This window comes from Amphiprion ocellaris, chromosome 16 (assembly GCF_022539595.1).
Source record: "Amphiprion ocellaris isolate individual 3 ecotype Okinawa chromosome 16, ASM2253959v1, whole genome shotgun sequence".
Lineage (NCBI taxonomy): Eukaryota > Metazoa > Chordata > Actinopteri > Pomacentridae > Amphiprion > Amphiprion ocellaris.
This window is the reverse complement of record NC_072781.1, coordinates 33,612,641-33,636,173: the sequence shown is the minus strand read 5'-3', so window position 1 is coordinate 33,636,173 and position 23,533 is coordinate 33,612,641. Positions and strand designations below refer to the sequence as shown.

The 23,533-nt window shown below is 38.9% G+C and overlaps 1 protein-coding gene across 1 annotated transcript; it reads right to left on the bottom strand.

Moving 5' to 3' along the window:
• Positions 1-56: 56 nt before the first annotated feature.
• Positions 57-22,508, bottom strand: chrna1 (cholinergic receptor, nicotinic, alpha 1 (muscle)). Its single transcript, XM_023290256.3, has 10 exons — positions 22,246-22,508; positions 13,275-13,417; positions 12,057-12,101; positions 11,786-11,895; positions 11,202-11,397; positions 9,479-9,716; positions 3,906-4,129; positions 3,709-3,823; positions 2,920-3,044; positions 57-1,773 (listed from the first exon to the last, which is right to left on the bottom strand). Exons 1-10 carry the CDS (start codon positions 22,298-22,300, stop codon positions 1,645-1,647), a joined length of 1,380 nt encoding a protein of 459 aa, XP_023146024.1. The 5' UTR covers positions 22,301-22,508; the 3' UTR covers positions 57-1,644.
• Between the last annotated feature and the right edge of the window lie 1,025 nt (positions 22,509-23,533).

The following is a 23,533-nucleotide window of genomic DNA, read 5'->3' as shown; positions in this document are numbered from 1 at the left end:
AGTACAGTCTGATTTGTGGATAAAAACCTCACTTTAAAAACTCAAAAGGCCCAAAGTCAATGTGTTGATATGAGTTTTATTTTTCACTGTTCCACAACTACACAACTGCAAATATAAAACAAGAAATGATCACAGCAGAATGAGTTTACTGCATCATTACACTGAATTAAAAGTCTTTATTCAAGGAAGCTGCAAAATAAATTACGCTGCCTTCAGCTCGTTGAAACGGCAACACAGCAGCTGAAATATTTAGTCTGATTTGCACAATTACAGCTGCACTGCAGAGTTACTGCTGGAAAACAGTCAACACACAAAAAGTACACAACAGATGTAAGAAAACCTGTGATTCCAACCAGTCATAGTACCACTAATCAGGAAGTGTAGAAGGAGTCAGTACCACAAATCAGGAGGTGTAGAAGGAGTCATAGTACCACTAATCAGAGCTCCTAAAATGACTCCACAGACTTTCACAATCTAGAAATTTTTGGACCAAGATAAATGAGTTGGGCTCAGATGGAGTCCAGATGTTTGGTGAGAACCTAACCAGGACTACCACAGTCAATGTGTTGATATGAGTTTTATTTTTCACTGTTCCACAACTACACAACTGCAAATATAAAACAAGAAATGATCACAGCAGAATAAGTTTACTGCATCATTACACTGAATTAAAAGTCTTTATTCAAGGAAGCTGCAAAATAAATTACGCTGCCTTCAGCTCGTTGAAACGATAAAGAAAGATAAATGAGTTGGGCTCAGATGGAGTCCAGATGTTTGGTGAGAACCTGACCAGGACTACCACAGTGGATGCATAGTCCTGAGAGTGAAGCGTGGAGGTGGAAGTATGATGATATGAGGCTGTATGTTGAAGACATTTCCAGATGCAGCATGAAGGTCTGAAGATGAACAGAATCCTGGCTGACCAGATGAAGAAGAGGAATGTTCCAGCATGATATCTGAAGATTTCCTGTAAATCTGCAATCATTCAGACTTTAACTGATATTACATCGGGGCGTCTTCACTGTTAAACTCTAAGCAGCTTCATTACTTCAACATCCAGCAGTAACTCCACAGACTAGATGTTTTCAGATCAGTTCAAACCTTCACTGTGGTTGGAAATCAATCAAAGCTAATCCTGCAACTCTCCCATGAATCATATCTGAAGTAGAAAAGACTTGAAATAAAACGTCTGATGAGCGTCAGGCGAAACCAATCAATCAAACTTCCTGACAGGAAAATATCTCGCCTGCACTCAGAGACAGACAACATTCAACATTTAGAGAATCTGTGACCCAAACCTCAACTCAAGCTGCCAAAAAACGACAGAACACAATCCTCAGTCAGAAAAGAAGCTCAGCAGAGCGACTGCAGCTTCACAAACTGTACAAAAACAACAAACAATAGAAAAAGTGTTTGTGACAAGAATAGCTTCAAGTATGACTCGTACCTCACGGTGTCTGAGACGCCTCCACTTTTCTTTTACTGCCATTTCAGCAAGAACACAAAACGACAAACTCGGAGGCGACACGACTGAAAGCACTCTCCATCTTTTAAACATCAGCTCAGCCTTTGTCTGTCTGTCTGAGACAACAAACCTGAACCAGTCCACTGAAAAACACTTTTCTCTGATCCATCCTTCACGGTTTACAGCATGTTGAGCTCGATGAGTCTCCCAGCGAAGACGGCGACGGTCCCGATGATGCAAACGGCCATAAAAACACAGAGAAGGATGTGGTCCAACACCATGGCAACGAACTTCCACTCCTCCGCCGCCTGGAACGAGACGAGACGAGATGAGTTGGGCAATATTTAATGACCTACTGCTGACAGCAATAACAGCAGGTGTGATATTATCCTTTTATTGCTTAAAGCTCCTGTAGTTTGTGCTTTTTCCTCTCTGCAGATATTTCTGGCTGCAAACTGATGCCCTACAACATCAAAAACTTCTGTATTTAAGTATATATATTTGGATATTTAGACCCTAAAATGTCAAAACCGTGAATATTTAACCTGGATACTGAGGCACCAAAACTTCAAAAACCTGAATACCGATGCCCAAAATCAACATCCTGGATACTGACATCTGAAAACGTCAAAAACATGGAAAAACTACATCCATTTTGTCAAAAACCTAGAAACCAATGCCGCAAACCATCAGAAACCTGGATCCTGGTGCTCAAAACTTCAAAAACTTCATGCTGACACCTTAAAATATCAAAACCCTGGATATTAACCAATCTAGGAACTAGTGCACCAAAACATCCAAAACTTATGAGTGAATGCCTCGAAACTTTAAAAAACTGGATATTAATGAACCAAGATGCCAAAAACCTGGATACTGATGCCCCCAAACATCAACAACCTAGTTATTGATGTCCTAAAACATCACAAACCCAAAAATAGAAGCACCAAAACATCAAAAACCTGGGTAGTAATTCTACAAAATATCAGAAACCTGAATACCGATGCCCTACAAAATCAGCATCCTGGATACTAACATTCGAAAGCATCAAAAATGTAGAAAAATTATGTCCATTTCATCAAAAACCTAGAAACTGACGCAACAAAACATCAAAAACTCTGGATCCTGGTGCTCAAACATCAACAACCTGGATAATGACACCCCAAAATGTCAAAAAAATCTGATTATTGGTGCATCAAAACATCCAAAACCTGGAAACATACCCACAAAATGTCAAAAGCTGGAAAACAATGCAGCAACATGTCAACAACCTGGATACGGATACCCCACAGCTTTTAAAATCTGGACACTGGTGCACCAAAACAAGACGAAGAAGAAGTTCAGGTGGTGATTTTGTCAGTTTGATGAGATATTTCGTTGCCAACCGCACAAACAGCAGCTGTTAAACTCATCTGGAAACCTGCACTGCTCGTGTTTTGTATGTTTCATCTCCTTACGTTGTTGGATTCCTCGTCGGACTTCATGGTCTCAGCGATGTACTTGACTCCTTCGATGGCGCTGCGAACGTCTGGGTTCTTGGCTATGGGAGACTGATAGGTGACACTGGTCGGTGTTGGGTTACCTGAGGAGGAACCAGGACCACTGAAGATCAGATTCAGGAGGAACTGGAGCATTTAGTGTTGCAGATTGAACTGCAGGCAGTGTTTCCAATCGAATAAATGCAGTATGGCTCAGAAACAGTGAACAGAGGAGAAGTTGCTGGAGGTACATTCAGCATGGTGAAACATCTTTCTACTGATGATGTGTAGAGTAGAGAGGAAACATCTGGAGAGATAGAAAAACATCTACAGAACGAAGAGACATTAGTTCAGAGTTTAACATCTGAGGCAGCTTGGACCCATTTTAGACAAATTATAAATCATCTTGGACAATTTTTAGCTCGTATCAGACAAGTTTTGAGTCATTTTGAACAATTTTAGCTCATTTTAGACTTTTTTTTTGGTTGTATCAGACACGCTTTGAGTCATTTTGGATGATTTTTAGGTCATACATACAAATTTTGAGTTATTTTGACAAATTTGAACCCATTTTGGACAATTTTTAGCTCGTATCAGACAAATGAGTTATTTTTGTCAATTTTTAGCTAATACTGGGCATTTTTAAAGGTAATTTTTAATATAATTCCTGTTGTTGGAGATACAGTCAGCATGGTGAGACATCTTTCTACAGCTGATGGTGGAACATACAGACAGAGTGAATAATGAGACGTTCTGTTGGTGTCTTGCCTGAGATGTCGGAGATGTCCATGTCGGTGGGGTAAAGCTTCTTCTGGCGGATCTCCTGGCTGGGACGCTTCATGGTGGAGAAGAACATCATGTTGGGGATGGTCTCGATGAAGACCTGGGAGGAAGGATGGAGGAGGTTCTGGTTAAGCTCCTCTGAAACGGCAGCAGAAGCGTGCAGGTTAAGGAAGAAGGTGAACCTTGCGTATCCAGGCCGGCATGGTGTGGGTGCTGGGCGAGCGGTGGTGGGTGTTGATGACGATGACGGTGATGATGATGGAGGCGATGACGAAGACCATGGTGAAGAGCATGTACTTCCCTATGAGGGGCACAGCGCTGGAGGTGGAGGGGATGAGCTCCACGATGACCAGCAGGAAGACGGTGAGGGACAGCAGGACGGAGATGGACAGGGTCATCTTCTCACCTGGACACATATAATAATATTTTTGCTGATTTAATTTCAGTAACAAGTATAATTTCTTGGTCAAATGTTGTAAACCAACAAATGACTAGAAAAAACAGATTTTTTATATTGACATTATTGACAGTTTTGGCCTGTTTTTTATTTTATTTCCATTTTTTATAGTTAACAATCAGCATGTAAATTAAAAAATAATAATTCTGTGATTAGGGCTGCACAGTGGTGTAGTGGTTAGCACTTTCACCTTGCAGCTAGAAGATCCCTGGTTCGCGTCCCGGCTTTCCCGGGATCTTTCTGCATGGAGTTTGCATGTTCTCCCTGTGCATGCGTGGGTTTTCTCCGGGTACTCCGGCTTCCTCCCACAGTCCAAAAATATGCTGAGGTTAATTGATCATTCTAAATTGCCCGTAGGTGTGAATGTGAGAGTGATTGTTTGTCTCTGTATGTAGCCCTGTGACAGACTGGTGACCTGTCTAGGGTGTCCCCTGCCTTCACCTGAGTCAGCTGGGATAGGCTCCAGCCCCCCCATGACCCTAGTGAGGATTAAGTGGTGTATAGATAATGGATGGATGGATGGATGGATGGATGGATGGATGGATGGATAATTCTGTGATTTTACTACATATTATCTGTAATTGTAGTAAAATCATCAAATGTAATATTTGCAGATGATACAAATTTAGTTAGTTCAGGACCAGACATTAAGGAATTGTTGACAACAGTAGAAAAAGAGTTGATCAGGTTAACGGAATGGTTTAATATCAATAAGTTATCATTAAACGAAAATAAAACCAAATTTATGGTATTTGGTGGTGTTAGGGCTAATTGTGAAACTCAATTAATGCTAAATGGAGTTAAAATTGAAAGAGTATATGAAACTAAATTCTTGGGAGTAATTTTAGATTGTAAACTCAGTTGGAAGCCACATATAGAATATATAAAACATAAATTATCTAAAAGTATTGGTATTATTTATGAAACTAGGGATTTTTTGAAGAAGAAAGGTCTGCGTATTTTGTATTTCTCACTTATAATGCCATATATGACATATTGTGTTGAGGTTTGGGGAAATACATATAGAACATATATAGACCCTATAATTAAACTCCAGAAAAGAGTTATTAGAATAATAAATAAAGCTTCCTACTGTGAAACTACTAATAAACTATTTATAGAATCTTGCACCTTGAAATTTTTAGATATTGTATATTTAAGAACATTAGAAATATTATTTCGTGTAAAGAATAAAAGGCTTCCTACCTGTATTCAACAATTTTTTAAATTAAGAGAAAAAAATTATAATTTAAGAGGACAGGGTATCTTTGAAAGAGGTCATATAAGAACTAATGTTAAATACAGATGTGTTTCACATTTGGGGGTTATTTTATGGAATGGACTTAGTGATGAGTTGAAACTGTGTAGATCTTTGGTGAGTTTCAAAAAAGCACTGAAAGGCAAAATAATCCAGGATTACAATGTAAAATGACTGACGTGAAATGATAAGAAGAACAATTTAGAGTAAAGTCTTGTTTTGTTTTTTTCTTCTTGTCATTTATTTCATGTATTACTGATATGCTGGGGGATACTATGGATTGTACAGGATAGGCAAAATAAGCCTTGGCTTCTGCCTATTCCTTGTTTCGGTTACAGAACTCGTAAAAAGAAAAGGGGAGGGGGGGAGTAGAAGGTGGTGGGAAAGGGAAGAATATGTGTATGTGTATATGTATGTATATATATATATATATGTATATATGTGTGTGTGTATATGTATGTATGTGTACATGTATAGATATGTGAATATATGTTATTGTATATATATGTATATTTTTTGTTTGATTATTTTGGGTTTTTGTTTTGTCTGTTTTTTTTTTTGTTTTTTTCTCCTTTCTTTTTGATCCTCTTTCTTTTTTTTGGGGGGGGGGAATTCTTGCAAAAATGTATGATATATTTTTTGAACGCATAAAATGAAGTTTTTGTACTATAATTTTGTAACCGAAATGAAACCATTCATTCATTCATTCATTCATAATTTAGTTATTTAACCAAATTGGCAAAATTTGATTTAAAAATGTTTTATTTACATTTTATATCTTAATTAACAGCAAATACATAGAAAATGATTTAAAGACAGTAAGTGTGACGACACCAGGTGTTCTGACCAGGAGGGTCGTCACCTGACTGAGCCACACCTGCAATCAGTGCTGCATTTAACTGCTCTCCTCTCCAGTCTAGACGGGGTTCGCTGACAGAAGCTGGTGTCTGGGAGCTCCAGCCTCATGCGTGGCTTTTTGTGGCGTTTGGGCCTTGACGGCAGTGTGGACTGCTTTTGGATTAGGCAATAAACATTTGTTTTTCACCCTACAGTGGTTGTCTCCGTGTCTTTGCTACAACTGAGGAGCCGGGTTGTAACAAACGGTGGCTCGTCCAAACAGTCCAACCGGTGTAAACAGCGGCAGCTGGTCTGTGTGAGAACCCTTGTGGGCGGAGACTGTGGTTTTTGTGAATGACTCTGGTGCTTTGTAGTGTCGGGAGTGACGCTGTGTGGCCTGTTCATTCATTCCGTTGTTCATTCATTCCGTTTAGGAGGAACAGCGCGTTCTGGGTGTTCGGAGACACGTGTATGGTGAGTAGACAGCTGTTGGAGTTCTGTTAGTGCTCAGAGGAAGTTGTCGTCAGGCTGTGATGCCGGTGTGTGTGTGTTTCAGTAGCGGCACCGTGGTGGTAAGTTGCTGTGGTTCTGTCCCTGTTAGGCTTCGGAGTGAAGCTGAATGTCCAGTAAAAGGTTGTTCTGAAGGTGGAGCCTGTGGCGCTCGCTGCTCCTGGCAGGAGGTTAACTGGTGTTCTCTCTCTCTCTCCAGATGTTCTCTCTCTCTCTCCAGGTGTTCTCTCTCTCCAGGTGTTCTCTCTCTCTCCTTGTGTTCTCTCTCTCTCCAGGTGTTCTCTCTCTCTCTCCAGGTGTTCTCTCTCTCTCTCCAGGTGTTCTCTCTCTCTCTCCAGATGTTCTCTCTCTCTCTCCAGGTGTTCTCTCTCTCCAGGTGTTCTCTCTCTCTCTCCAGGTGTTCTCTCTCTCCAGGTGTTCTCTCTCTCCAGGTGTTCTCTCTCTCTCCTTGTGTTCTCTCTCTCTCCAGGTGTTCTCTCTCTCTCTCCAGATGTTCTCTCTCTCTCTCCAGGTGTTCTCTCTCTCCAGATGTTCTCTCTCTCTCTCCAGGTGTTCTCTCTCTCCAGGTGTTCTCTCTCTCTCCTTGTGTTCTCTCTCTCTCCAGGTGTTCTCTCTCTCTCTCCAGGTGTTCTCTCTCTCCAGGTGTTCTCTCTCTCTCCAGATGTTCTCTCTCTCCAGGTGTTCTCTCTCTCTCCAGGTGCTCTCTCTCTCCAGGTGTTCTCTCTCTCCAGGTGTTCTCTCTCACCAGATGTTCTCTCTCTCCAGATGTTCTCTCTCCAGATGTTCTCTCTCTCCAGATGTTCTCTCTCTCCAGGTGTTCTCTCTCTCCAGATGTTCTCTCTCTCTCCAGATATTCTCTCTCTCTCCAGGTGTTCTCTCTCCAGATGTTCTCTTTCCAGGTGTTCTCTCTCTCTCCAGGTGTTCTCTCTCTCCAGGTGTTCTCTCTCTCCAGGTGTTCTCTCTCTCTCCAGATGTTCTCTCTCCAGATGTTCTCTCTCCAGGTGTTCTCTCTCTCTCCAGGTGTTCTCTCTCTCTCCAGGTGTTCTCTCTCACCAGATGTTCTCTCTCACCAGATGTTCTCTCTCTCCAGGTGTTCTCTCTCTCCAGGTGTTCTCTCTCTCTCCAGATGTTCTCTCTCTCCGGGTGTTCTCTCTCTCCAGGTGTCTGTTCTCCCAGATTTAAGGGGGAATCTGCAGTGGTCCATGGGAGGTTACAGTCTGGTTTCTCAGCTTTTGTGTCTGATGGCTACGTGTCACTGGTAGGTACTGATGGTAAAGTACCAGTTAAAATCCTGAGACATACTGGAGCGAGCCGCTCATATATTGTGAGTTCTGTGCTGCCGTTATCTCAGTTCACTGCTACTGGTGATAAGGTTCTGATGAAGGGAATGGATTTGGATGTGCTGCCTGTTCCAGCCCATAAACTGAGGTTGGACTGTGGGTTGGTTCAGGGTGAGGTGACCATGGGGGTGCGACCGGCTCTACCAGTCCAGGGGGTGCAGGTTATTCTGGGGAATGACTTGGCTGGTAGCCGTGTGTGGGCTGATGGTCCACCTGAACCTGTGGTAACAGCTTCTCACTGTGTTGTAGAGTGTTTTCCTGGTGGGGGTGCAGCTACCCAGACAGTGTACTAGAGAGGCAGAATCAGGCCTTGAGCTGAGTGGTACTGAGGATTGTGGGTCCTTCACTGTGGGGTTACCTGATTTTTGGTGGGAGGTGCCGGGTTTTAACAGTAAGAAATAAAAAGATATACAGATTAATATTATTTATTTATAGATTAAAATATACTTGATCTAAATAATTTTTTCATTTTAAATAATGACAAATATTTGTTAAATAATTCTTTATTTTACTGATTAAATTACAGTAAAAAAAGGGTAATTTTACAGTACAATCTAAAAATAGTGATTTTTGATGTGGATATTAGTTATTAATATTTTAATGATATTACCTGTAATTAAACAAAACAGAAAAAACTGTTAAAAAAAAACTAAAAAATTTTCTATTTTTCAAAAATTATGGTGGTGAATTTTTCCTACAAACAAATATCGATAAAATCATGCTGATTTTTGCTGATATTTAGATTTTTTGTTGTGGATATTATTCACAGCTTTAGCCTGTTTCCCCCCCCCCCTCTTTTTTATTTTAATGGTTAACAATCAGCATGTAAATAAAATTAGTTTTAGAAAATCAGATTTTATTACATCTTATCTATATTTTAGTTATTTAACCAAACCGGCAAAATCTGATAATTAAAAAAAAAAATGTTTATTTACCATTTTACAAATTTTCTGTTAATTAATAGCAAATATATAGAAAAAAATCATGTTTTTTGCTGATTCAATTACAGTAAAAAAAATAATGAAATTTTATGTGAAATGTAAAAAAAATTAATCTGTGTTGGTAAAAATAGTGATTTTTGATGTGGATATTAATTATTAATATTTTGATGACAATATCTGTAATTTAACAAAACAGGAAACATCTGCATAAAACAAACAGTTAAAAGATTTACCCTTTTTAAAACATTAATATAGAGAATTTTTCCAACAAACAAATGTCTATAAAATAGTGGTGTTTCTAGCTGATTTAAATACAGTAAATATAGTCTGATTTTATGGTCAAATGTTGTCAAATAACAGCTTTGTACCGCTATAAATCTAAACTAAGGTGTAAATAACATCTTTTAGCTACCGGAGTCGGTGGGCAGGTAGAAGACGAGTCCGGTCAGGAAGGAGAACAGCATGCAGGGGATGATGACGTTGACGATGAAGTAGAGTGGCAGCCTCAACATCAGGAAGTGGTAGGTGATGTCCAGGTAGGGCGTGTCGGGGCAGCACGTATAGTAGACCCAGTGCTTCCAGCTCCGGTAGTCCTTTAGAACCCACTCACCGGACTCCATGAAGTTACTGAGGTCCGGACGGTCGCTGTCCTGGAACAACACCAACATAAAGATCCACAGACACTCAACAAACCTCAAAGACATTCAACAAACCTCAAAGATACTCAACAAACCTCAAAGATGGTAGAGACGTACAACCTGAACTAAAATACTAACTTAAAGGTACACAGACATTTAGACAAACTGAAGACAAGTATAAACGTACAACCTGAACTTAAACTCAAACACAGCAGTGAAATGGTTCTTTACTGTCTGAGAGAGAAAACTGAAAATCTACTTTTCTGTTGTTCTGGCTCCAACTTGGCCAAATCTGCTCTAAAGGTTTTTGAGCACAAAGCAGCTTAAAACAAATCTAAAAATGAGTTCAAACCAGTCCAGAACTGGTACAAATACAGTCCAAAATCTAGTCCAAAACCAGGTGGAAAACCCAGCCCAAAACCACTCAAAAAAACCCTGTCCAAACCAGTTAAAAACTACCTGAACCCAGTCCAATACCAGTCCAAAACCTGTCTTAAACCAGCCGAAGACCAGTCCAAAATCAGGTGGAAAACCAGGTCCAAATCAGGTCCAAAAAAATATTTAAAAAAGAAAAAAAAAACAAACTTAAAATTAGGTCCGAAATCAGTCCAAAACCAGGTGGAAAACACAGCCCAAAACCACTCAAAAACCCAGTCCAAAGCCATTTACAAATCCAGTCTAAAACCAGTCTAAAATGGGTCAAAACTCTAGCCTAAACCCAGTCCAATAACAAGTCCAGAAACAGTCCAAAGCCCAGTACAGAAGCAAGTCCAAAACCAGACCAGTCTAAAACAGGTCCAAACACTGGCCCAGCCTAATATCACCTTAAAACCATCCCTAAGCCAGGCCTAAAACCAGTCCAAAACAAGTCCAAAAACTAATCCAAAACCAGGTGGACAATCAGTCCAAAACCAGTCTGATATACGTTCAAAGACCAGCCTGAACCTGATCCAAAATCAGTCCAAAAACCAGCATAAAACCAATCTAAAACCAGTCTAAATTTAGTTCAAACCACTTCAAAATCAAACTATTATAAAGTCCAAAACCCAGTCTAAAAACCAGTCTAAAATGTGTCCAAAACCTTTAAAAACCAGCCTAAACCAATTTGTCATTTGGGTTTGTTATTTTTTTGTCCTTTTATACAGTTTTTGAGTCATTTTTGTCCTTTAAAGGGATCTGAGTCATTCTGGTCCAGTTTCAAGTCAGTTTAAACCCTCGTAGAACATTTCTGTCAGTCAGTTTAAACTCTCGTAGAACATTTCCGTCAGTTTAAACCCTCGTAGAACATTTCTGTCAGTCAGTTTAAACTCTCGTAGAACATTTCCGTCAGTTTAAACCCTCGTAGAACATTTCTGTCAGTCAGTTTAAACTCTCGTAGAACATTTCCGTCAGTTTAAACCCTCGTAGAACATTTCTGTCAGTCAGTTTAAACTCTCGTAGAACATTTCCGTCAGTTTAAACTCTCGTAGAACATTTGTGGTTGAACTTTCCACTGACAGGGTTGATGACCACCAGCAGACCATCATACGTCCACGTTCCCAGTTTCATGCTGCAGTTCTGCAGGTCGAAGGGGAAGTGGAGGACGATGATCTCGCAGTAGCTCTTGAAGATGGCCGGAGGGTTCCAGGTGATCATCCCGGTGTGCTCCAGCAGAACTTTGGTTTCATGGATGATGGCGAAGTCTCCGTCGGCGCTGAACAGGAGAAGAGATATACAGAAAAATAAACGGACAGAACCAGAAAATAGATGCAAATGTTCTGCGACTTCGTACCAGAAACACAAAATGGCAATTTTCTGATAATTAATGTCAAAATTTAAAAGACAGATGTTCCTATAGATGTTTCTACAGATGTTCCTGCAGATGTTTCTGTAGTTGTTTCTACAGATGTTCCTACAGATGTTCCTGTAGTTGTTTCTACAGATGTTCCTACAGATGTTCCTACAGATGTTCCTACAGATTTTTCTTGCAGATGTTCCTGTAGTTGTTCCTACAGATGTTCCTACAGATGTTCCTACAGATTTTTCTTGCAGATGTTCCTACAGATGTTCCTCAGTGTCTGGACTACAGGATCCATTCTTACTTGTTATAAAGCACCAGATCAGGTTTCCAGATGTCCGTCGATGGGACTCTGATCTTCCTGATTCCTCCATACTCGTCTGGATTCCACTTCAGGTTCACGTCGATCCATTGCTGAGGAGGAACACTTTATTTAAGCAGGTTTTAGAAGTTTTATCTCCATCTGAGCTTCAAATTCACGATGCAGAGCAGAACCACAGATATAAACCACAACACAAATATGAGGTCAGATCTCCAGATTTATTTCTACCTGAACCATTTTTATTCCTGCTCACCTGTCTGAGACGAACGTTACTGGTCACGATCTGGTTCACTTCATCCTGAGAAACAGAGAACAGTTAGAAACTAGAGACCAATGTTTTTGTTCTGTTTCATCTCAGTGTTTAGTGTTTGTTGGATCACAACCATAAAAATGTGTCAAAACTAAAAAAGACAGATTTTTTAATAGATTTTTTTCACATTAATGCAAAAAAACCATCTAAAATTCACATTTATTTTACTGCATTTTGTTCTTAAAAGTTGCAAATCTTAACATTTTATCATAATGTCTCAGACATTTCCTGTCTGATTTATTGATGACGCTGTTAAATATTTAATATAAAGTATTTTAAATATAGTCAGTGACAAAGAGGAATCTGGAGTTTTCTGGGATTTTTCCTTTTTAAAATTTTTTTTTGGTATAAAAACACTAAAAATATATTTATTTTTTTGATTTCATAAATATTTCCTTCTTATTCAATGGATTGAAAGAATAAATTTAAGCTTATTGTTGTAAATATATGTTTTATTAGCAGAAAAGAAAAAAGTGTGGTTCTATTTTTTCATAATTATCTATATAATTTATATTTTTCTATATAACAGAAAATAAGTGTTCTATGCTTTTTATAATTATAAATATAATTAAGAATTTTTCTATATTACAGAAAAATAACTGTTGTTCTGTAATTGTTTTTATAATTTGTAATTATAAATATAATTTATCATTTTCTATATAACAGACAAAGAAGCGTTCTATCATTTTTTAAAACAATTTATGATTATAAATATAATTTATAATTTTTCTATATATAACTGAAGAAATATGTTCTATATTTTTTTTTGAAATTTATAATTATATCATTTATATTTTTTCTATATAACACAAATAAATGCTGTTCTATATTTTCTTATAATTTACAATTCCAAATATTTTTTATACTTTTTCTATATAACAGAAACAGAAATCCGTAACTTTATACAGATTGTTTGTTAAATGAGAAACATCTTTTATAATTGCTGCAGTTTTTAGAGCCAAATGTTAAATGAATGTTTTCATCAGTGTATAACAACTATAAGGATTAATAGACACAGTTTTTATGATTTTATACACATCATTAATCATTATATAAATATAAAGTTATTTTTTTCCATGTAAATAACCTTTAATGAACATAGAAATGCTGTTAATGCATAAATAAATGATAATTCTGATCAATAATTACTGATCTTCTCACCACACTGATGAGCTGGATGAGCTGCAGTCCGACCGTCACAACGACGGCTTCACTGAAGTGATTCACCGGACGAACCACTTTATTATATCCAGTGAAAAGAGTCTTCACCAGCCGAGTCTCATCTTCAGAGCAGAACACCAGACCTGAAACACAAACAGGTTTAGTTAAATCTGGCTTTATTCATCCAGACTTTATTTATCCAGACTTTATTCATCCAGACTTTATTTATCCAGACTTTATTTATCCAGACTTTATTCATCCAGACTTAATTTATCCAGACTTTATTCATCCAGACTTTATTTATCCAGACTTTATTCATCCAGACTTTATTTATCCAGACTTTATTTATCCAGACTTTATTTATCCAGACTTTATTTATCCAGACTTTATTCATCCAGACTTTATTTATCCAGACTTTATTCGTCCAGACTTTATTCATCCAGACTTTATTTATCCAGACTTTATTCATCCAGACTTTATTCATCCAGACTATATTCGTCCAGACTTTATTCATCCAGACTTTATTTATCCAGACATTATTCATCCAGAATTTATTCATCCAGACTTTATTCATCCAGACTTTATTTATCCAGACTTTATTCATCCAGACTTTATTCATCCAGACTTTATTTATCCAGACTTTATTCATCCAGACTTTATTCATCCAGACTATATTCGTCCAGACTTTATTCATCCAGACTTTATTTATCCAGACATTATTCATCCAGAATTTATTCATCCAGACTTTATTCATCCAGACTTTATTTATCCAGACTTTATTCATCCAGACTTTATTTATCCAGACTTTATTCATTCAGACTATATTCGTCCAGACTTTATTTATCCAGACTTTATTTATCCAGATTTTATTCATCCAGACTTTATTTATCGACTTTATTTACTGAATAATATCAATAAAAGTCTAAAAATTTTCAAACGTCCAGCATCAGACCGTCGGCTGTTTTAGTTTACAGGATTCAGTTTCATATATTATCAGACCAAATGTAACTTTGAGCTGTTGCTGTTCTTCCTTTCGTCAGAGCTGTGTGACGACGGAATGTTTTCCCACTGAAGCTGAAACCACAGCTGCAGATTCCAGCGATTCACTCGGCGGCTGTGTGAAACCTGAATCATCGGAGGGAGGACGGTGGAGCTGAGATTCCCCACCGGTGAAAAGCTTCTGATCCGTTTAATCAGCTGTGCTAAGCTAATCTGAGCTAACGGCTTCAGCAGGTCACAACAGTTAACCTGCATTTAACACCTGCTCCTATAAAAGGTGTTTCCAGCTAACGGGCTTAAAGCTGCTGCTGGAGATGATGTCATGTCTGTGAGTCATACCAATAACAACCAATCAGTTTATTACATTTCTGTCCTTTGGTTTCTGCTTTAACAGCTGCAGCGAATCACAGATCAGCAACAAAACGCTTTCAAAATGGAAGCAGTGAAAAAATAAAGTCGTTTTGTGTTTTATAAACATTTATATTATTGTGCTGCCACCACCGTGCTTCACATCATGATGCTGCCACCTCGATGCTTCACATCATGATGCTGCCACCTCGATGCTTCACATCATGATGCTGCCACCACCATGCTTCAATCATGATGCTGCCACCACCATGCTTCAATCATGATGCTGCCACCACCATGCTTCAATCATGATGCTGCCACCACCGTGCTTCATGTTATGATGCTGCCACCACCGTACTTCATATCATGATGCTGCCTCCACCGTGCTTCAATCATGATGCTGCCACCACCATGCTTCACATCATGATGCTGCCACCACCATGCTTCAATCATGATGCTGCCACCACCATGCTTCAATCATGATGCTGCCACCACCATGCTTCAATCATGATGCTGCCACCACCGTGCTTCATGTTATGATGCTGCCACCACCGTGCTTCAATCATGATGCTGCCACCACCATGCTTCATATCATGATGCTGCCTCCACCGTGCTTCACATCATGATGCTGCCACCACCATGCTTCACAGTGGGGATGGTGTGTTTGTGATGATGTTCAGTGTTTGGTGTCCATCATATCATCTAGTCTGATGGACATAAAGCTCCATCCTGGTCTCCTCAGACCAAAGAACCTTCTTCCAGGTGTCTTCAGAGTCTCCACATGTCTTCTGGTGAACTCTAGTCCAGATTTAATTGGAGCTTTTTCCATCAGAGTCTTTCTCTTTGTCTCCATAAAGCTTTGACTGGTGAAGAACAGACAACAGTTGTTGGATGAACATTCTGAAGCTGGAACTCCTTCAGAGGAGTCATAGGAGTCTTGGTGACCTCCCTCTCTAGACTCAGTTTCTCAGACTTCTCTTGTAGATCAATCAAGGAAAACCAGTTTTCTTTCAGCAGCTAATAAAATCTGTATCCTGATGTCTTTGAGTTAGTTTGCTTGACTTTGGGATGTTGATGGTGCAACAATAAATCATGAAGCTCTGAATAAATGTTTTCTCTATCTTTTTAATAATTTCCCTCTTGTATTTTGTGAATATTTGATAATCGTCTGCTAATTCTGGCTCTTAAAGTTTCAGATTTGGATCTTCGATGAAACAAGCTCAGATTGTCCACTGTGTTTATTCAGTCAGAACACAGTTGACTTTATTTTGGCGGTGAGTCGACACTCTTCCTGCGTCACATGTCGCCGTGGATACGATGACCCAGCACACGACATCCTCTGCAGCTTATTTCAGGAATCTGCTGGCGAGCTGAGCTGCCCTCGGCCTGAACTGAGCACGCTCAGATCCTGTTTCATGTCGCCAGCAGCAGCAGAGGACACACACACACACACACACACACACACACACACACACACACACACACACGCACACACACACACACACACACACACACACACACACACACCCGCACACACACACTCACATGCACACACGCACACCACAAACACACAAACACGAAAAACACACCACCGTCCTTTCATTGGTTTTGTGGACGTTTCTCAGATGAGGATTGTGTTCTGGTTGTGGTCTGGTTCTGGTTCTGGTTCTGGTTTGGTTCTGGTTCTGGTTCTGGTTCTGGCTATGGTCTGGTTCTGGTTCTGGTCTGGTTCTGGTTCTGGTTTGGTTCTGGTTCTGGTTCTGGCTGTGGTTCTGGTTCTGGTTCTGGCTGTGGTCTGGTTCTAGAGTTCTGATGTGGCCTCAGACGCAAATAGAAAGGAGGCGGGACCGAGGAACCACTTGGAGCTGTCAATCAAAGCACTGCTATCCGTTGATATGAACCTGAGCTGCGACTCTTTAGACACTTTAAAATCTTTTCACTCTTTAAACTCTTTAAATTCTTTGAAGACTTTAAACTCTTTAGACTCTTTAATGTCTTTAAACTTTACACTCTTTACACTCTTTAAACTGTTCAGACTCTTTAAACTCTTTCAACTCTTTCAACTTTTTAAAAACTTTTTAAACTCTTTAAACTCTTTAGACGCTTTCAACTCTTTAAACTCTTTAAACTCTTTAGACTCTTTAGACGCTTTCAACTCTTTAAACTCTTTAAACTCTTTAGACTCTTTAGACGCTTTCAACTCTTTAAACTCTTTAAAATCTTTAGACTCTTTAAAATCTTTAGACTTTAAACTCTTTAGACTCCTTAGACTCTTTCAACTCTTTCAACTCTTAACACTCTTTAAACTTGTTCCAGTTGAGAAACAACAGGCATAAACATTTGCATGCAAACGTTTCATGATATCATGATAAAAATGCAATTTTTAAAGCAGTTTTTCAGTAATTATTTGAACATTTTTCTGCTATTTCATAGGTTTTCCCTGTTTTGCTAAACTACAGACAACATTTAGTCAAAATCACAGAAAAAAAACATTCATTTACACGTTCATCGTATAAAAACAGGCAAAAACTTTAATGTCCACTTCAAAACTCTGTATTTCTACAAATATTAATGTATTCTTTTAAAACATTTGACTGTGAAATTACACTATATTTACTGTATTAAAACAAAAAACTAATAAACATTATTTTACAGATATCTGCCATTATTTAAAATGGTAAGTACATCTTAATAGACTTTTATTTTTCAACTAAAGTAGAATGATGTTCATTGAACCTCTAATAATTCAAAATACCTCCTTAATCCAGTATTAATAAGCCTAAAATAAGGTGTTAATTTAGACTTAATTAAATTTAAAGATATTATTTATTCCTTTATGACAATGAATATTTGTGTAGCTAACAATGTTTTCTAAATGTGATGTAGTCTGAGCCACTATATTTTGTGTCTTGTTTTTGTTTTTTGTGTCTCATTTCTGTCATGTTGTGTCTTGTTTGTGTCATTTTGTCTCGTTTTTGTTATTTTGTGTCTTGTTTTTGTCATTTTGTGTCATTTTGTGTCTCGTTTTTGTTGTTTTGTGTCTTGGTTTTGTTGCTTTGTGTCTCGTTTCTGTCATGTTGTCTTGTTTTAGTCATTTTGTGTCTTGCTTTTGTTGTTTTATTTCTTGTTTTTGTTGCGTTGTGTCTTGTTTGTAGTTTTCTGTCTTGTAATGTTGTTTTATGTCTTGTTTTTGTCATTTTCTGTAAAATTCAGCAAAACAACCCTTTTTTGGACAGATCTGCTGTGAAAGGACAGTGAAGCTGTCTGACTTTGCTTGACAATACTTTTAAAAAATGGAGACTAAATTTAGTCAAAGAAAACAGACTGAAAACCTACCTCTAACTTTGTGTTTTATGTTTTGCAGCATTTTCCTTTCCTTTTTAAAAAAAAAAATTCCTTTTGTTTTTCCAGTGTGAAGTGACAGAGCATGAGAGCAGACCTTCAAAATAAAAGCCCGAGAGAGCCGGTCTGTCTGCTGTGAGAGTTTGAATCCTCCAGAGAAGAAACTTCAGTTGTTGCTTCCAGTACATCACGACAGAACAGCTGCTTTCTCTGATTACTGCATCGTGTGAATGTCTGCGGCTTTATTTATCAGCTTCTACTGAACCGGTTCTAGTTCCACATCAGAGCAGAAAGAAAAGAGTCCGAAAATCATTTAACTGACTTTAGTTCTGTTTTAAAGTGTGAAGGACGGTTTTTATCAGTGTTTTTGAGTTTAGACGACTTCTAGTAAAATTCTGTTCAACCACAAACTCCACTGAGTTACAGGAATCAGTCTGTCCTCCGTAGTCAGATGTATTTTTATTCCCAGTTTGAAATTGTCCTGTTCAGGTCAGTGGAGGAGATGTGAAATTTGAGTTTTTACCTCGACATAACCAATTGCAAAATCCACTAACATGGGAATCTGAGTTTAAAACTAAACCACCTTAATCCAGTGTGTACTCTGTGCTAAAACTGCAATTTAAAATCACAGCCGTAAGATATAGACGACAACAGGAGTTGGCTTTATGTCACTGGGAAACTATAATGTGGTCCTAGTTGATTACAACTTGGTTTAACACACAAGATCATTAACCTCCACATTAGTCTTGGTCATGGTGCCCACTGTTAGCTAAACTCCCACAATGCTCTCTGCTTGCCAATATGAACTGTTGGTAGTCCAAAATTACACAAAAAAAGATAAAAATCTGATAAATGAGACACAAAATGACAAAAAAATTGATGCAATGAAACAAAAACAAGAAGAATGAAACACAAAACAACAAAAACGAGACACAAAATGTCAACAATGAAATTCAAATGACAAAAGCAATACAACCAAAACACAAAATAACTAAACCAGAGTGTTACAAAAACAAGACAGAAAATGACACAAAAAAAGACAACTAACAATTAGTGTTTCTTATCAAGAGAAATGGTCTCAGAATGTGATTTGATTTCAGTAAATATTAAATCTTAAATGACTCAGATTGGATCAAAATCTGCAGCTGACTGATGACTGACGATGTGACACTACGGCTTAGTGGAAGGAAAATGTTTGTTAGAGTAAATATAAGATAAAAAACTAAAATGCGCAAATTAAAAATATGCACTGACACATTTTTAGCATTACTAACTCTGCAGAGTCTTCACAGCAGCACAATAAATGTTAGAAAAAAAACAGATGGTTTAAGATGCTTTAGAGGCTTCAGAGACTTTTTTTCTAAAACTTTGTGAGGAAGAAAAATATTTGTTCTAATAAAATGAAGTAAAGATAACTGATGTTTGCTTATTATTTAAGAGAAGATGAAGCAGGTCCTGCTGGAGCTGCTCCAGCTGAAAGTGTCCTTGAAGCTCCTCCTGGTAAATATAAATGAGCAGGACATGGCTGCAGTAAATTCCTTAAATATGAACGCAGAGGAATCTAAACCATGCTGAGCTGCTCTTTTTACCTGAAGGACAAATGCTGACAAGCTGTCGTTAACCAGAGAGCTGCATGGAGAACGACAGGAGGAACATCTGAAGATCTTTGAGGATTTGAAGGTCTACATATCTGAACATCTGAATATATGATTATCTAAACATCTGAAGATCTGAGGATCTGAACGTCTAAATATCTGAACATCTAAATATCTAAATACCAGTCACCAAACCAACCAGTAGCACAACCACAGTCTCATCCGCTCCAACCAAGGTAACACCAGATCACTGTTTTCACTCCTAAATAAAATTCTCCATCCACCAGACTCCCCTCCTCCCCGCCATCTTTACTTTACCAACACCTGTAACTCCATTTTGCTATTTTTTAATCAGAAAATTCAAGATATCCACCTCCATCTCAGTCCTAACCAATCACATCTCTTCTCCTCTGAACCTTTACTGCATTATCAGCCATTCTCCTCTTTTCAACTCCAGGTCCTTCCACAATCTCTGATTTAATCCATAAATCCAAGCCCTCTACATGTCAGTTAGATCCCCTCCCAACAATTCTGGTCAAATCCTGTCTCATTTTCCTGCTTCCCCTCATAACTGCCATCATCCACTCCTCACTCTCCACTGGAATTCTTCCCACTCTTCTTAAAACTGCAGCTGTCTCCCTAATCCTCAAAAAACCTGGTTCAGATCCCAACAGTTTCAATAACCTTCGCCCCATTTCTAATCTGCCCTTCATCTCCAAAATACTTGAAAAAATCGTTGCTTCTCAACTCCATTTCCATCTAACTAACAATAGCCTCTCTGAACTATTCCAGTCTGGTTTCCACAACAGTGTAGAAAACGCTCTGATAAAAATCACTAACGATCTCCTCCTAGCAGCTGATTCTGGATTACTCATCATTCTCACTGATCTGAGTGCAGCCTTTGACACAATCTCTCACTCCATCCTCCTCAATAGACTGTCCTCCAATGGCATCACTGGATCCACTGGACTGGTTTCATTCATGTCTCTCAGGTTGCACTCAGTTCATCCACCTCAAGTCCTTCTGTTCCCAGCCCTCCCCCCGTCTCTTCAGGTGTCCCCCAGGGCTCTGTCCTGGGGCCCCTTCTCTTTATCATCTACCTACTTCCCCTTGGCAATGTCTTCCATTAATACAACAGTCGTTTTCATTGTTACATGAATGACACCCACCTCTACCTATCCAGTAAGCCCAGTTCTAGCTATCCAGTAAACCCAGTTCAAGCTATCCAGTAACGCCAGCTCTAGCTATCCAGTAAACCCAGTTCTAGCTATCCAGTCAACCCAGTTCTAGCTATCCAGTCAACCCAGTTCTAGCTATCCAGTCAACCCAGTTCTAGCTATCCAGTAAACCCAGTTCTAGCTATCCAGTAAACCCAGTTCTAGCTATCCAGTAAACCCAGTTCTAGCTATCCAGTAAACCCAGTTCTAGCTATCCAGTAAACCCAGTTCTAGCTATCCAGTCAACCCAGTTCTAGCTATCCAGTCAACCCAGTTCTAGCTATCCAGTAAACCCAGTTCTAGCTATCCAGTAAACCCAGTTCTAGCTATCCAGTAAACCCAGTTCTAGCTATCCAGTAAACCCAGTTCTAGCTATCCGGTAAACCCAGCTCTACCTATCCAGTAAACTCAGGGTGAGGAGCCTCCACCCTCCTCAGCACTATGAGGAGCCTCCACCCTCCTCTGCACCATGAGGAACCTCCATCCTCCTCAGCACCATTAAGAACCTCCATCCTCCTCAGCACCACGAGGAGCCTCCATCCTCCTCAGCACTATGAGGAGCCTCCACCCTCCTCTGCACCATGAGGAACCTCCATCCTCCTCAGCACTATGAGGAGCCTCCATCCTCCTCAGCACCATTAAGAACCTCCATCCTCCTCAGCACCACAAGGAGCCTCCATCCTCCTCAGCACCATTAAGAACCTCCATCCTCCTCAGCACCACGAGGAACCTCCATCCTCCTCAGCACTATGAGGAGCCTCCATCCTCCTCAGCACCATTAAGAACCTCCATCCTCCTCAGCACCACAAGGAGCCTCCATCCTCCTCAGCACCACGAGGAGCCTCCATCCTCCTCAGCACCACGAGGAGCCTTCATCCTCCTCAGCACCATGGGGAGCAGGGCTTTCAGCTGCTCTGCTCCCAAACTCTGGGACTCACTCCCACCGCACTTTCGAAATATTGACTCTCTGCCTCTTTTCCAATCCAGACTCAAAACTCATCTGTTCAGGACTATTTATCCTCTCTAGCTGCCTCTTTCTTTGTGAATGTTTTTTAACTTTATGTATATTTTTTATCTTTTTGTATGGTTTTTATCTGTTCTGTTGTATTTGTTTTTCCTGTATAGTGACCTTGGGTGTCAAGAAAGGTACTTATAAATAAAATGTATTATTATTATTATTATTATTATTATTATTATTATTATTATTATTATTATTATTATTATTATTATTATTATTATTATTATTATTATTATTATTATTATTATTATTATTATTATTACAACAACCAAACAGTCACTAAACCAACCAGTCATCAAACCAACCAGTCACCAAACCAACCAGTCATCAAACCAACCAGTCATCAAACCAACCAGTCATCAAACCAACCAGTCATCAAACCAACCAGTCACCAAACCAACCAGTCATCAAACCAACCAGTCACCAAACCAACCAGTCAGAGGCAAACTCACCAGATCCAGCAGAGAGGATCCACAGCAGCAGGATCTGGACTGTAGGAAGTTTCATATCTCCAGCAGCAGCCCAGAAACCCACAACATCAGGTCTAGTACCGTACGAGTAACGAGTTAGTTATCAGGTCTGAGCTGGTTGAGTTAAACTGGTTACTGGTTGAGGTAAACTGGTTACTGGTAGAGTTAAACTAGTTACTGGTAGAGTTAAGGTTGAGCTGCAGTAAACTGACTGACTGACTGGACGGAGGATCAGTCTGAATGTGAACTCTGAGCTCCAGTTTCTCCTCCTCCCCCAACAGCAGACAGCTGTGTGTCTGTGTATGTGTATGTCTGTGTGTGTGTGTGTGTGTGTGTGTGTGTGTGTGTGTGTGTGTGTGTGTGTGTGTGTGTGTGTGTGTGTGTGTGTGTGTGTAGTCAACAGTGTGGTTGTTTTTCATGCACATGACGTTAGGTTTCTCTTCAGTCGGATATTCAACGGATAGATTTAAAAACGTTCATCAGTCATAAACTAAAAAAAAAAGAATAAATGAATCAGATGTCATCACAGAAATCTGCAGTTTAATTCTGACCATAAATGCACTGAAATATCTCTTTAATTACACCAGTTTATTGTCTCTTTAAGATTCTTGAATTAATTAATGATTTTATTATAATAAGATGTTGGCCAAAGTTTTTGTTAATTTCCATCACAAAAGGACAGAAAAAAAGGCAAAGAGACACAAAATGACCACAAAGAGACACAAAACAACCACAAAGAGACACAAAACAATCACAGACACACAAAACAATCACAAATATACACAAAAGAACAACAGTTTGTCTGTTTTAACCTGCTAGATCTCCATTTCCATTTTCATTCTTCATTTTATTTCTCGCTTTGTTTTTGTTGTTTTTTGTCTGACTTTTGTCGTTTGTCTCATGTTTTTGTCATTTTGTGTTTCCTCTTTGCCTTGCTTTTGTTGTTTGTTTGTTGTTGTTGTCAACTTCTTTGTTGTTTTGTGTCTCGCTCTTGTTATTGCTATTGTTTTTTGGGCATTTTGTGTGTCAATTTTGTAATATTTTTTCTTGTTTTTGTTGTTTTTTGGCTTTTTTGTCTGATTTCTGTCATTTTGATCCTCCAGTAAATCCTCTATGGTTCAGTTCCAGGTGACTAAATGTTGTGTTCCTTTGTAGACACTCTGATCTGGAAGTTGTAATGTGGAAATGATGAACTGAGGCTGAATGTTGTTGAAACTGAATTTATTTTTCTTCAGAAATTTCAGGTTGTTCATGATGTTTAGTAAAAAGA